The sequence below is a fragment of the Pantherophis guttatus genome, chromosome 4, assembly GCF_059756535.1.
Source record: "Pantherophis guttatus breed Tessera chromosome 4, ASM5975653v1, whole genome shotgun sequence".
Classification (NCBI taxonomy): Eukaryota; Metazoa; Chordata; class Lepidosauria; order Squamata; family Colubridae; genus Pantherophis; species Pantherophis guttatus.
This window is the reverse complement of record NC_142066.1, coordinates 25,412,182-25,426,250: the sequence shown is the minus strand read 5'-3', so window position 1 is coordinate 25,426,250 and position 14,069 is coordinate 25,412,182. Positions and strand designations below refer to the sequence as shown.

General features: G+C 42.4%; 1 protein-coding gene across 2 annotated transcripts in view; it reads right to left on the bottom strand.

Moving 5' to 3' along the window:
* The window catches only part of LOC117666817 (integrin alpha-X-like), a 52,883-nt gene that overhangs the window by 17,375 nt on the left and 21,439 nt on the right, over positions 1-14,069 (bottom strand). For both annotated transcript variants that reach the window (XM_034419798.3, XM_087891787.1), the window contains 10 exons: positions 13,142-13,227; positions 12,302-12,431; positions 10,710-10,852; positions 8,648-8,791; positions 6,547-6,753; positions 6,119-6,249; positions 4,159-4,316; positions 3,537-3,697; positions 3,253-3,384; positions 480-553 (listed from right to left, as the gene is read on the bottom strand). In XM_034419798.3, coding sequence (XP_034275689.2) covers positions 480-553; positions 3,253-3,384; positions 3,537-3,697; positions 4,159-4,316; positions 6,119-6,249; positions 6,547-6,753; positions 8,648-8,791; positions 10,710-10,852; positions 12,302-12,431; positions 13,142-13,227 — 1,366 coding nt within the window. The remainder of the gene's footprint in view (positions 1-479; positions 554-3,252; positions 3,385-3,536; positions 3,698-4,158; positions 4,317-6,118; positions 6,250-6,546; positions 6,754-8,647; positions 8,792-10,709; positions 10,853-12,301; positions 12,432-13,141; positions 13,228-14,069) is intronic.

The window sequence follows — 14,069 nt, the reverse complement described above, 5'->3', positions numbered from 1 at the left end:
GTAGTCATGGGACCACGATTTCGACCATTTTTCCCAGTACACAGCCTTTTCGGCAGGTTTCCATCAAAAAAATACCCATTTTTATTTTATTTATCAAATTTATTTGCCGCCCATTTTGTGGTTCAGGTAAGGGATGCCCATAGGAATACATGGATTCACTTAACAGTGTTCATTCACTTAATGACTGCCACATTTACTTAGTGACTGCCACATTTGCTTAACCACTGCTACAAAAAAACAATTGTAAAACTGGGCCTAGTCATGCAGATGTCTTGACTTATAACTATTGTGACTTACAAGGGAAATTCCAGGCTCCATTACGGTCGTAAGTCGAGGACCACCAGTAATCTTATAAATATTGAACACCTAAACACAGCTATTGAACAATAAACATTGTTCATTGACTTAGATCAGTTTTAGCATGCATGAATGAAGTCTATGGAAATGCAGCTGCTAAAAAGATAAAAAGCATACTGTACCCTGAGAAATTGAAGGATGTTTTTAACTGGTCTTTACAGATTCCATCTCCTCCGCAGTCCTTCTCAAATGGCAGCTACGAGGACATGAGGGAAGGATGGAGAGAAAATATCAGCCTCCATGAACAGGTGAGGTGAGGGATAAAATGCTAGAGCAGGGTTTCCCAATCTTACCGACTTTAAGAGTCATGGACTTCAACTCTCTACATGGGGCTCCCCTTGAAAAGCACCCGGAGGCTCCAACTGGTCCAGAACGTAGCCGCACGGGTGATTATGGGCGCAGCTCGTTACGCCCATGTAACACCTCTCCTACGCGAGCTGCACTGGCTCCCAGTGGTCTTCCGGGTGCGATTCAAGGTGTTAGTTATCACCTTTAATGGCTTAGGACCTGGGTACCTACGAGACCGTCTTTTGCCACCAATAGCCTCCCACCGACCAGTTTGTTCTCACAGAGAGGGACTACTCAGGGTACCGTCAGTCAAATTATGTCGACTGGCGACTCCCAGGGGAAGGGCCTTCTCTGTGGGGGCTCCAACCCTTTGGAATGAACTGCCCCCGGAGATACGGAATATCCCTGATCTCCGTGCTTTCCGCCGTGCCCTCAAGACCCTGATGTTCCAACAGGCAGGGCTAAACATATGAACATGTGAATGATTTTTTAAATGTTATCTAATTCTGGGTTTTATTTAATTGACCAAACTAAGTAATAATTTTAATTAGCAATTTTATGATGTTTGTGTGTCTATATTTTTCTTGACTGTACACCGCCTTGAGTCCTACGGGAGAAAAGTGGTATAGAAATATAATAAATAAATAAATAAACTCCCAGAAGTCCACAGGAATTCCCAGATGTGTGGAATTCTGGGAGTTGAAGTCCATAGGTCTTAAAGTTGCCATGGTTGGGAAACCCTGTAGAGGTTGACTCCATATAACATGCCTTTTAATTCTAAGTCTTTCTGTGTAGAAGTTGATACCACATTTATTATCATCTTGTTTATATCACCACCTGTAGAAGCTTGGTTTATGCAGAGCATTGATTCTCAATTTAATTCTGAAAATCTTGGACTTAGTCCATCAGAAACAGAACTCACTGGGTCACACCGGCCACTCAATTGAATTCCATGATGGACTTGCATCAATGTCATTTGAGGGACCTCCTCTTCCCAGTTACATCTGCCAGTTCCAGCAGATCCAGCAGAGGAGGCATGTTGTGGTCTTTCCTCCAGTAGAAGAGGTGTATAATGGGTCCCTATTACTACTAAGAGTCTGCTAAATTGCTATTATCTGGCAGGATTCTAAAGATAGGCCTTTTTTGCTAGGGCACCCGCCTTAAGGGATATCATCCAAGATGAGGCTGGATCTATCATTATTAACTTTTGGTAACATGACAATGTCATCAAACTTGTGAGCCTCAAGGCAAGAGTGAATTGTTGACATGGCTTTATTGTTAACATCTGTTGCTCTCTCCTTGCCTTTTAGTTATAATATTAATATTTAATTGTTTGTTGTTTTTATATAATAACTTTTTAAAAAATGTATTGCTTGCTGCCCAGCCACATTTTGTGAGAGGTATGGTTATATAAATATGATGAAAAAATAAATAAATGTTAAATTAATCTCCATCAATTATCTAGCTGAGCTTTTATGACCGGAGAGCCCTTTCACATGACAAACAAACAAAGAATGTATTGCTGAGGTAAAACTTTCAGCAAAACCATTTTTAATGGAAAGAATTTGCAAAAGGAAGTAGAAAGGCTTGTCAGAATCCTGTTCCCTGTTGTTTAAGAAACAGACACACAACAGACCTACAGCTATGGTTATTAGAATAGCTATAGCAACAAAATCTTTTACCTCTGAATGAACTTTCCTTCCTCCCCATTTTATCTTCATGAGAATTAGCAGAGGGGGGCTGTCTCAATATTTTTATAAAGCATTATGGTGGTTAGAATGCAGTATTCCAGGCTAATTCTGCTGACTGTCAGCAGTTCGATCCTGACTGGCTCAAGGTTGATTCAGCCTTCCATCCCCCCGAGGTCAATAAATGAGGATTGTTGGGGGCTATATCGTAACTCTGTAAACTGCTTAGAAAGGGCTGTAAAGCACTGTGAAGCGGTATATGTCTAAGTGCTATTGCTATTTTTGTAGTCTGAGCTCAAGCCTCATTTATTTCATCATTTATTTGATTGATTTATCAAATTTATGTTGTCATCCATCTGAGCAGTAGATGGTGAGATAACACTGCCTTGGTAGAAGATCTTTCTTCTGTCCTTCAAGGCCATTCTCTATACTCACTATATCTTTATGCAGTGGTGCCTCATCTTTAATGGCTTCAGAAGGGCACAATGAGTACCAAAAAGGATGAGTATCAAACAACTTTTTCCCACAAGGAATAATGTAGGGAGTCACAAGGCAGTTATCCTTCCCCCCATAGTCCACCTGTCACCTCCATTTCAGTTATCACCATTTATGCATCCCCCTTCATTCTATGCACCTGCAAAATCAAAATAGGTAAGGAAGGATGTGCAAGGAAGGTGACCCACAAATGGAGGAAAAACTACCTCCATTTCTGAATATCTAACTTGTGTGTTGAGTACCAAACAAACAATGAATACCAGGACAAAAATGTTTGTGTCAAAATTCAATGAGTTTCAAAGCAGTTGAGTACCGAGGTACCACTGTATTAATTAATAAATTGATTAATCAATTCTACACCTTCCCTGTATGGATTTGTTCAACCAAGTGACACTAGAAGAATGCACACTGGGCATGGACTTACAGATCCGGAAACCAGATTGGATGCCTCTTTGTGCAGGATGATCCGCAAATTGTTGGCACGTTGGATGGGCTCTCCTATCAGGGTATAATTCAGCTGGAGGATTATGGGGGTGAGGCTGTCTTCTATGCAAGTCTTTCCTCATGAGAAATCAGGGGTAAACAACAAAAGGACAATGTCATGGCCACATGTTATGTTTCAGATTAAAGATCAGACTTTTTTTTAAAAAAACTGTTTCTGATCTGAATCCTGCCCATCCCCACTCCTTCCAAAACCTTTTCTCTCACCGGTAATTTTATACGGTACTCCCTGGATTCAGGCCTCAAACTGATCTTCATCTCTTCTGTGAGGGTAGACAAGCCTGAACCCTGGTCGAAAATGGCTCGTACTTTCTGTCGGCCAGGATCCAAGGTCAAAGTGTACCGAAGGGTGCTCAAAATGTCATTCCCTGAAGGAAATTATAATCAAATTCAGAACACCTAGATTCTAAAAAAGGTCCTTGATATATAGTACAACTTCCCTTACAAGAGTACAAAATTTTGGTGAATTACAATTAGGAAGTCCCTTCTATTGTCTCAGATTTCTCTGAAGTCATTGTCTTTAGGGATGCTAGGTTTAATGAAGGATTGTTTTGAAATGATGCAATCATTTGGTGAATATTCAACAATCATTTATTTATGGAAGAACGCTGCAGAAAACAGTGAACAATAATCCGGTAAAGTGAAACCCTCTGAATTTATGAGGTGCTACTCAGATCTCTGGAGGCTTCCTATGGACTGACACAAATCAAAGCTGCACTTTAGAAGATCCCAATGTTGCTCTTCAGATGGCAGATGAGCTGTGGGGAAGAAATCATCTGAGAAATTGTGCATGAGCCTAAACGGTACCTTTGAAGAACTGTACACCTACCGAAGGTAAACCGGGAGTCTCCCTGGATTTTAAAGTTGATTGTTGCCTTGCTGATTTCCTTGTTCAGCACTTGCTGGCCTTCGCACACAAAGGCAGAAATGGGGATTATAGTTGGGTTGAAGGTTATTCCAATCACCACACTGACCACAGGTCGGGCTCTACAGCAGACATAAATAGGCACACACTGGAGTGAGCAAAGGGGAATCACTCCAGATCTATTCTAAGAAGATTACACACTATAAAAAAGATGTTGAGACTCTAGAAAAAGTGCAGAGAAGAGTAACCAAGAATGATTAGGGGATTGGGAGGCTAAAACATATGATGAACGAATACTCGGCATGGCTGGTCTAATGAAGAGGAGGACAGGTGAGACATGATAGCTGTGTTCCAATATTTGAGGGGCTGCCACAGAGAGGAGGGGGTCAAGTTATTCTCCAAAGCACCTGAAGGCCAGACAAGGAATAATGGATGGAAACTGACCAAGGAGAAATTCAACCTGGAAATAAGGAGAAATTTTCTGACCATGAGAGCAGTCAACCAATGGAACAGAAGTTGCCTTCAGAAGTTGTGGGAGCTTCATCCCTGGAGGCTTTTAAGAAGAGATTGGACAACGATCTGTCAGGAATGGTGTAGGGTCTCCTATCTGGGTGGGGGGTTGGACTAGATGACCTGCAAGGTCCCTTCTAACTCTGTTAATCTGTTAAAACCCACCCGCTTGTCAAAAAATGTCATTTAGACTCACAAAGTGCACATAATCCTCAACTTATGACTAATTGCTCAGCGACCTTTTGAAGTCATGGCAGAACTCCCTGACAATAGTTACACCCTAGATTTTAATTTCCAATGGTTGGTGCCCCATGCCAGTCACATGACCACACATTGGGCATTCAGAAACCAGGCCACAATGACAACCATTTGCGTTACCCTATGGCCTCATGATCAAACTTTATGAATTTTTGGTTTTTAGCAAAAGCATGGCCATTGCAAACAATTGGTTCACTTAACTTTTGTGGCGTTTACTTAACCATCACCAGAAAAAAGGTCATTAAAAATAGCTGGGTCACCTGGGTGACCTGATTGACAACTGTCACGAGCCATAACCCAGCTTCAATGTCACCTGTACTTTTTGACCTGAGTGACAACTTACAAAGCAACATTTCCCTTAAATTGGCGTTGCACATGTCCATGTGTGTTTCCATACATGTAGGTATTACATTACTTTTCTACTTTAGCTATCAAAATAGGTTAATCCTAAACCTTCTTGTCTTTCCTGGCTGTGCATAGTCCAACTGCTTTCCTTTCCCTTGCCTCAATAAATTAAGGGACACCTTTAAAAGAGTTCCTTTAATTTACAGATCAGATTTTTCTCACTCCTCATTAGAAATGGACAGTTGTCTACTCTACTTCTACACTTTGAAAGGGTGCATTCACACCAATAGTTTTTCATAGAACCCTGGAAAGTTATAAGATGGGTAGCTATATAAACATTTAATGAACAGAACAGAACAAAACAAGTACAGAGAAGAGCAATAAAGATGATTAGGGATCTGGATGCAATGAACGATTGAGGGAAATATGCATGTCTAGTCTAACGGACTAGGGTTGACATGATAGCAGTCTTCCAATATTTGAGGGGATGTCACAGGAAAAGGGAGGGCCAACCTTTCCTCCAATGCACCTGAAGGCAGGACAAGAAATAACGGATGGAAGATTATCAAAGAGAGATCTAACCGAGAACTAAGGAGAAATTTCCTGACAGTGAGAACAATTAAGCAGTGGAACGGCTTCCCTCCAGAAGTTATGGGTTAGTTTTTAAGAAGAGACTGGACAGCCATTTATCAAGAATGGTATATGGTCTCCTGCTCAAGCAGAGGCTTGGACTAGAAGACCTTCAAGGTCCCTTCCAACTCCGTTTTTCTATATTCAGGATAAAATAGAACAGAATAGAAATTAGCCTTACCTTAGGAGCAGCACTTGTCCGTCAGCCCCAACAGCCAGATCTGGGAGTCCATCTCCTGTAAGTTCTAACCCCCCATCAAGAGCTTGTCCAAAATATTGAAGCCTGTTGGCAAGGATAGAAGCTTGGATACGCTGCAAAGAAGAAACACAGCAATGGCACTTAGACTTATATACAGCTTCACAGTGCTTTACAGCCCTCTCTAAGCCATTTACAGAGTCAGCATCTTGCCCCCAACAATCTGGGTTCTCGTTTTACCAACCTCGGAAGGATGGAAGGCTTAGTCAATCTTGAGCCAATAAGGATTGAACTCCTGGTTGTAGGCAGTCAGCCTGCAATACTGCATTCTAACCACTGCGCCACCACGGCTCATAGAGTAAGAAGACAGAGAGGCAGAGGGGTGAAAGGGATGTGGGCAGCTGAAGGCTCACCTGGCTAAAAACACTGTTGAGGGATCCACTGGTTCCCTGGAAGATGTACACAGCTCCTTGATTCTCATCCTCCAGTGGTGCCCCAACAGCCACATCTGTCCACCGATCCCCAGTAATTTCCCCAGCTTCTGCTATACTGGTTCCAAAGCGGCCCAAGGGGTGATGGGGCTCCCCTTGCAATTCCATGCCACAGAAAAATGTTTCTCCCTGGGAAATGGGGGTGAAGGAAGGACACGTGAATTGAGGGGAAAGCATTTTCTCCAGAAGCCATTGTGCAATCAAACCCATTAACAAGAGCCCAGCATGTATTTCTGTTGATCTCCCCTGCAGGATGTGGTCCAAAATGTCAAGATGGAGGCTGCAAGGGTGCAATGAAATGCACATAAACAAAAAAACGGGGGATTGTTTGGCACTGCTGCAGCTGACATCTTAACTTTTTTGACCTTATCTTGCAGCCACTCTTGTGCTGCCACACAGCTGAACCGTTCTATCAGTCAGTTCACGTCCACAATCCTCTGTCTTTTTGATTCTCCAACAACCTGAGCTAAACACTGATAGGATTGTCTCAGGATTCATTGCAGTTAGACTCAGCCTAGCTGCCTGGGAAAAGCAGTAGAATAGAATGGAATGGAATGGAATGGAATGGAATGGAATGGAATGGAATGGAATGGAATGGAATGGAATGGAATGGAACAGAATAGAATAGAATAGAATAGAATAGAATAGAATAGAATAGAATAGAATAGAATTCTTTGTTGGCCAAGGGTGACTGGACACACAAGGAATTTGTCTCTAGTGCATAAGATCTCAGGGTACATTCAAGCAACAAGTGATAAATCATGATTGTAATCATAAAATACATTCATCATAAATTATAAGACACAACACTCAGTGATAGTCATAGCATACTAAGTAAGCAATCAACATGATTCATACTAGAATAGTGAATAAAACAATTAATATAAATCGTAAGATACAAGCAATGAAGTTATAGTCATAAGAAGATAAGGAATAGATAATACTGTAGAAAAAATGGCAAGGATAATAGTAATGCAGCCCTACTAGGTAATTTGACAGTGTTGTAGGAATTAGTTGTTTAGCAGAATGATGGCATGGAGGAAAAAACTGTCCTTGTGTCTAGTTGTTTTGGTGTGAGTGAATGAATGAATGAATGAATGAATGAATGAATCAATCAATCAATCAATCAATCAATCAATCAATCAATGATGCTTTTTAAAATTGATGCAAATCCAGTTTATATTATTCTCGAAAGTTCCAAGGCTCTCAATGCAACTCATTCCAAACTCACAAATGAAGGCAAATATACCAGGGGTGAAATCTGAACCGGTTTGCCAACGGTGCATGACAAATGCACGCTTCACACAGAAAAAGGAGTGAGAACTGGTAGTTTTTATCACTACTGGTTTGCCCGAACCAATGCGAACCAGTAGCATTTCACCACTGAAATATACATGTCCCAGGATAATGTTGCAGGATCCAATCTGGGTCAGTCATTGGGATCAGAGGTTTAGTCTTCTAAGCTTTCAGACTAGTGCTGGAGCCCATCCTCACGGAACTTCTCTCTACCAGAATGTGTGGTTTGGGCCTGGTTGTGTGCAGTTGTGTGCAGCATTTTCTTTGTTGATTGGAGTGTTGATGGCCGGCTGTTAAGTTGTTGGCTGTTGTTTCCTTGTGCTGCTAATTCCTCGGCTCCTAAGTACCTGATAAACTGGTGATAAATCAGCACTCCCAGTTGACTGACAAGGGACCTGTTTCCCAGGCTTCAATCATTTCTCTGGCTATCTTTGTAATCTACTCGGACAACAATCTTAGTAACTGCAAAATTGAATCATATCCTTGTTTACTGAAAGGTGAGGCTACCAACCACTTGCTTGTGTTCTTGAAATCTTGTGGTTAGCTTCCTGCCCACCTTTCTTGCATAGTCACAGGGGCTTGGAAGACTAAACCACTGATCCCAGCAACTAATCCAGATTGAATCCTGCAACATTCCAAACTATTGAGAAGAAAATCTAGTCTAGTTTAGCCCAGCCTGGCCCGGCCGAACCCACCCCCAACCCCTAACCCCCAGTTCTTTACTTACCTTCCTTTGGCAAACGTAAACCCTTCCTCCGGCAATGCCATCATAGTACATAGGTGCCCCAATGAGGATCAAGTCAGTGTTCCTGTCTCTGTTCAAGTCCACAGCACACAGGGTAGCCCCAAAATACGAGCCAATCTGGGGGGACTTCAAAATGTCCATTTTTAAAAATATATTCCTAGTTTCCCTGCCTGATGCCCCCCTCCCTTTTTTTCTTTATTCACTGTGTGTCCCAGCAAAGCCTCCATAGCCAGAGACAGAAAAGAAAAGCAGCTTTGCACTGATCATCAGCATCATCTTTTAACGACCCCATAATTCCTTGCGGATGGAGTCTGGGCAACTGAAGGGAGCTAGCACAGTGTTTAATGGCCGGATGTCGCTAATGCGGAGTTTTGTTCAGCAGATCTATTCTCATTGTGCCCAGAGAGAGAATTATCTGCCTCTGCCTAGGATCGAACTCACAGCCTCCTGATTGTGAGGCAAGAGCTCCACCTGTAGGCCACCACACCACTCCAGTTTTGCACTGATGATATTACCTAATTTGGTAATGGAACATCTGCAAGAAAACCACCAAGTTCAGAGAACACCAAGGACTCTGAAAATGACTTGAAATTTAGTCTATAACCTATTAGCCAGATGCTGCAGCAAAAACTGGCAAGAATTGCGGATCCATTCAATTATTTAATCTCTTCAGGGACAGATAGTTGTTAGATTTCCACTCAAGAATATTCAGATTCATTGCTCCAATGTTTTAAAAATCCCTTATTGGGAGCTCTTGTATGGCATTTATAGTAGTTTTAAATAGCAGCTCTCTGATCTCATGAAGGGGTATATATTCAGAGGATCAAACTTCTCCTTAAATCTGGTAACGGTAAAGGTTCCCCTCGCACATATGTGCTAGTCGTTCCCGACTCTAGGGGGCGATGCTCATCTCCATTTCAAAACTGAAGAGCCAGCGCTGTCCGAAGACGTCTCTGTGGTCATGTGGCCAGCATGACTCAACGCCAAAGGCACATGGAACTCTGTTACCTTCCCACTAAAGGTGGTCCCTATTTTTCTACTTGCATTTTTTACGTGCTTTTGAATTGCTAGGTTGGCAGAAGCTGAGACAATTAACGGGAGCTCACCCCGTTATACAGCACTAAGGATTCGAACTACTTGAACTGCCGACCTTTCGATCAACAAGCTCAGCATCTTAATGCCATAATGCTTTAGGGTTTTATTTATTCCAATGCCTGAAATATTTGATTTTTTTCTGGAATTAAGGAATGTGCTGGGAGAAGAATATAGAATATTGAATAACAGAGTTGGAAGGGACTTGTAGGTCTTCCAGTCCAATCTCCTGTCCAAGCAGCAGACTCTACACCATTCCAGATAAATGGCTGTCCACTTTCTTCATTAAAAACCTCCAGTGATGGAGCACCCACAATTTCTGGAGGCAAGGCTTAATTGTTCTAACTGTTAGAAAATTTCTCCTAAGTTCTAGGTTATAACTCTGATAAGTTTCCATCTGTTACTTCTTGGCTTGCCCTCTGATGCTTTGCAGAAAAGGTTGTCCCCCTCTTCTTTGTGACAGCCTCTCAAACATTGGAAGGCTGCTATAAGGAGAGAAGTCTTCTTCTCTGACTGATGGACCATACGCCCAATCAAAATACACTTACAAGTTAAATCAGGGGTATCAAACTCAAGGCCCGGGGACCGGATCCGGCCCACATGGTGCTTAGATCTGGCCCGTGGTGCCCACCCTGGAAACAGTGAAGGACCGGTCCGCCGTGCCTCTGCCAGTGAAAAGAGAGCTCGGGGAGCCTGCTTGCGGCCCACCCAAGCTCCGTTTTCCCTGGCAGACGGCTGCAGGAGGCCAACGTGGCCAAAAACGGAGCCTGGGAGGGCCGACATGGCTGGAAATGGAGCCTCAATGAGTGACATTGAGCTGGCCACTCCCACCCTGGCCACACACACAGTCCGGGCCCCGAGGTCAAACACAAACTTGATGCGTCCCTCAATGAAATCAAGTTTGACAGCCCTGAGTTAAATCTTTCCTGCAGGTGATCAGAAGCTCATTTACCTGCTTTAAAGAGAGCTCGGACTTCTGCCTCCACTGTCCTCTCCTTTGGCTGAACCAGACCACTTTACCCACGTGTTGATATCGTGGGGCTCCCACCACGAAGCTGCTCAGTCCATTGACTTGAACTTCCTGAATTGAATAACCTGACGAGGACGCAAGAATGAACAAGGAAGAGGATGAAACAAAGGGACACAACTTATTTGCAGTTTTATGAAAGGCATTTTCAATTAGCAAGGATAATGCAGATGCTTCTGGGGACATACTTAGTCCAGGATTAAAATTAGCCAGAAGCAACTGTCCATAGCAGTAAGAACAATTCCTAGATCTCCCTTTCTTATATCCCCAAGTTACATTTTTAAATAATATTTTTATTATTTAAGTTTCAACATCGTGCATTATAATACAAATTAACACAAGAAGGAATTATGAAACAATAAAGTAACAAGAGAAATGCCTCAAACAATATATAACAAAAAGTGACCCCTGACTTTATTTTAACACAGAGATATTAACAATACAACCACCTCATAGAACATAGAATCATAGGACTGGAAGTGACCACAGAGGTCTTCTTGTCCAACCCCTTGTTCCATCACAGTCAAATGGTTGTCCAGTCTATTCTTGAAAATCTCCATTTTCAATGGAGCACCCACAATTGCAGGAGACAAGCTATTCCATTGATTAATTGCTCTCCCTGTCAGAAAATTTCTCCTTACTTCTAGGTTGTATCTCTCTTTGATAAGCTTCCACCCATTAGTTCTTGTCCTGCCCTCTGGTGCCCTAGAAAATAAGTCAATTCTCTCTTCTTTGTGTCAACCCCTCAAGTACTGAAAGACAACTATAATGTTCCCTCTTGATCTTTCTCTTCGATAGACTAGACATACCTAGGTCCCTCAACCATTCATCATACGATTTAGCCAGAGGTGGGTTTCAGCAGGTTCTGACCAGTTCTGGAGAACCGGTAGTGGAAATTTTGAGTAGTTTGGAGAACCGGTAGTAAAAATTCTGACTGGCCCTGCCCCCATCTATTTTCTGCCTCCCAAGTCTCAACTGATCAGGAGGAAATGGGGATTTTGCAGTATCTTTCCCTTGCCATGCCCACCAATCACATGCACAAAGAGAACCAGTAGTAAAGCTGGTTAGAACCCACCATTGGCTGACATGCCAGAACCCGGAAAAGCAATGGGCGACAGCTCACATGCCTAGAGAGATGGTTCTGTGTGTCACTTCCAGTACGTGTACCATAGATTCGCCATCATGGATCTAAGATTTGCATTTCCTTTTGCCTACAGAGCCAGCTATGACCCCTACATAACCCCTACATGATCCCATAGGAATCTGACAATAGCCAATAGAAGCCAATAGAATATTAAAAGACAGGAACAGGCAGCTCAAATACAAAGCCTAAAGAAGATATTTAAAAAACCCACTCTCAACTCCATTTTGTCAGCTGCACCAGAACCACAAACCCTGTTGGTTCTGTTCATCGTTAAACCATCTTTCCAACCAGCCTCCATGTTTCCATGTCTTCCTCTCATCTTGGAACTGAACCAGACTCATATTTCTCCCAACAGTTTCCATGTGACTCTTACCAAGATAAGCAGATTTCAAATCAGTTGTGGAGCTGGAGATATTGATAAAAGTCGGATCAACCTGGCTGTTGAAAAGGAAGAGTCCTCCAGACCAATCGTAGGTTCCGACTGCCCCCAGTACGGAGCCCCTCTAAAAAGAACCAGCAAAGCAGAGATGTTAATCAACGGAAAGAAAACAAATACCTTGGTAGTACAAGATATTGGTAGTACAGTGGTCTAAAGCACCCTGTTATTAAGACCAGCTGCCTGCAATTACTGCAGGTTCGAATCTTGCCAGGCTCAAGGTTGACTCAGCCTTCCATCCTTTCTAAGGTAGGTAAATTGAGGACCCAGTTGTGGGGGCCATAAGCTGACTTTGTATAAATATACAAAAGTATGAAGGCTATTGCTTAACACATTGTAAACTGCCCTGAGTCTCCGGAGAAGGGCGGCATATAAATCAAATAAAAAAAAAAATACTTCAGATGGTGATTGTTGTCTTCCTCCTTTCATAGGACACTAAGACATTTTGATTTTTCTTTTCTATAGCCCACCTGTAATAACCATGTCTGGGACATATCAAACATTTTTAAAAAAAAACCCTTACTCTGAATTAGTCAAAGCAAGGCACCTATGTAGAAATCAGGAACCTAATTCTAGACACTTTCCTTTCAGACATTGAAGTCCAGAAAGATGAAGGCCTCTACCAACGATTTGCTCAAGGAAGCCTATTAATCTTCATTTCCACAGGCCTTTAATTCTGAATTGTTTTCCTCTCTATTTTATGATTCTACCTAAGTCTGACCTGCTACTTATCGACATCTAACTTGTATTGGGGAACCTGAGATGAGGGTGACTCACCTGGGTGTGTAAGGCACTGAATCCTTCCTGAGACAACTCTAACTCAAAGGACTGAGAAATGTTGCCAGTGCCCTGGGACTGAGTACCTGCAGAAGGAAGTTGGAAAGACAAAGTTCAGGCCCTGAGATCAGAGGGTGGACCATGCTGGGATAGGAGGGGTTCCAATGGAGCAGAAGAGGACATCGAGTTGACTGAAAGAAATATCAAGCAAGTCTCTTGGTGCAACCTATTGGTTTTGGGAAGGTAATGCTGTTGGAGCAATGGCAGGCCAAGCAGATGGATAGTCTGTCAACTTAGTTTTGTTCCATTGATTTCGATGGAGGTTTAATCAAAATACAGATAAATCTGGATACAGGTCACATTTCCAATTGGAAAAATCAAGAATGGATGGATGGATGGAGAATGGAATGGAATGGAATGGAATGGAATGGAATGGAATGGAATAGAATAGAATAGAATAGAATAGAATAGAATAGAATAGAATAGAATAGAATAGAATAGAATAGAATAGAAAACAGAGTTGGAAAGATCCTTGGAGGTCTTCTAGTCTAACCCCCTGCTTAGGCAGGAAACCCTATACCATTTCAGACAAATGCTTATCCGATAGATAGATAGATAGATAGATAGATAGATAGATAGATAGATAGATAGATAGATGGATGGATGGATGGATGGATGGATGGATGGATGGATGGATGGATGGATGGATGGGTGGGTGGGTAGGTGAGTGGGTGGGTGGATGGATGGATTTCAGTGCCTCTACTGCTGAAACCTAGTCACAAAAGTCAGTCCTGAATGACCCTCATGTCAGCTGGATCCAGAATCTAACAGTCATATCATGTATCTCATCGGCATTTTTACTAGGGAGACAATCCATCAGTTACCTATGATAAGTGAGTTCTAACTGCCAGTTTCAGCCCCAGATTCT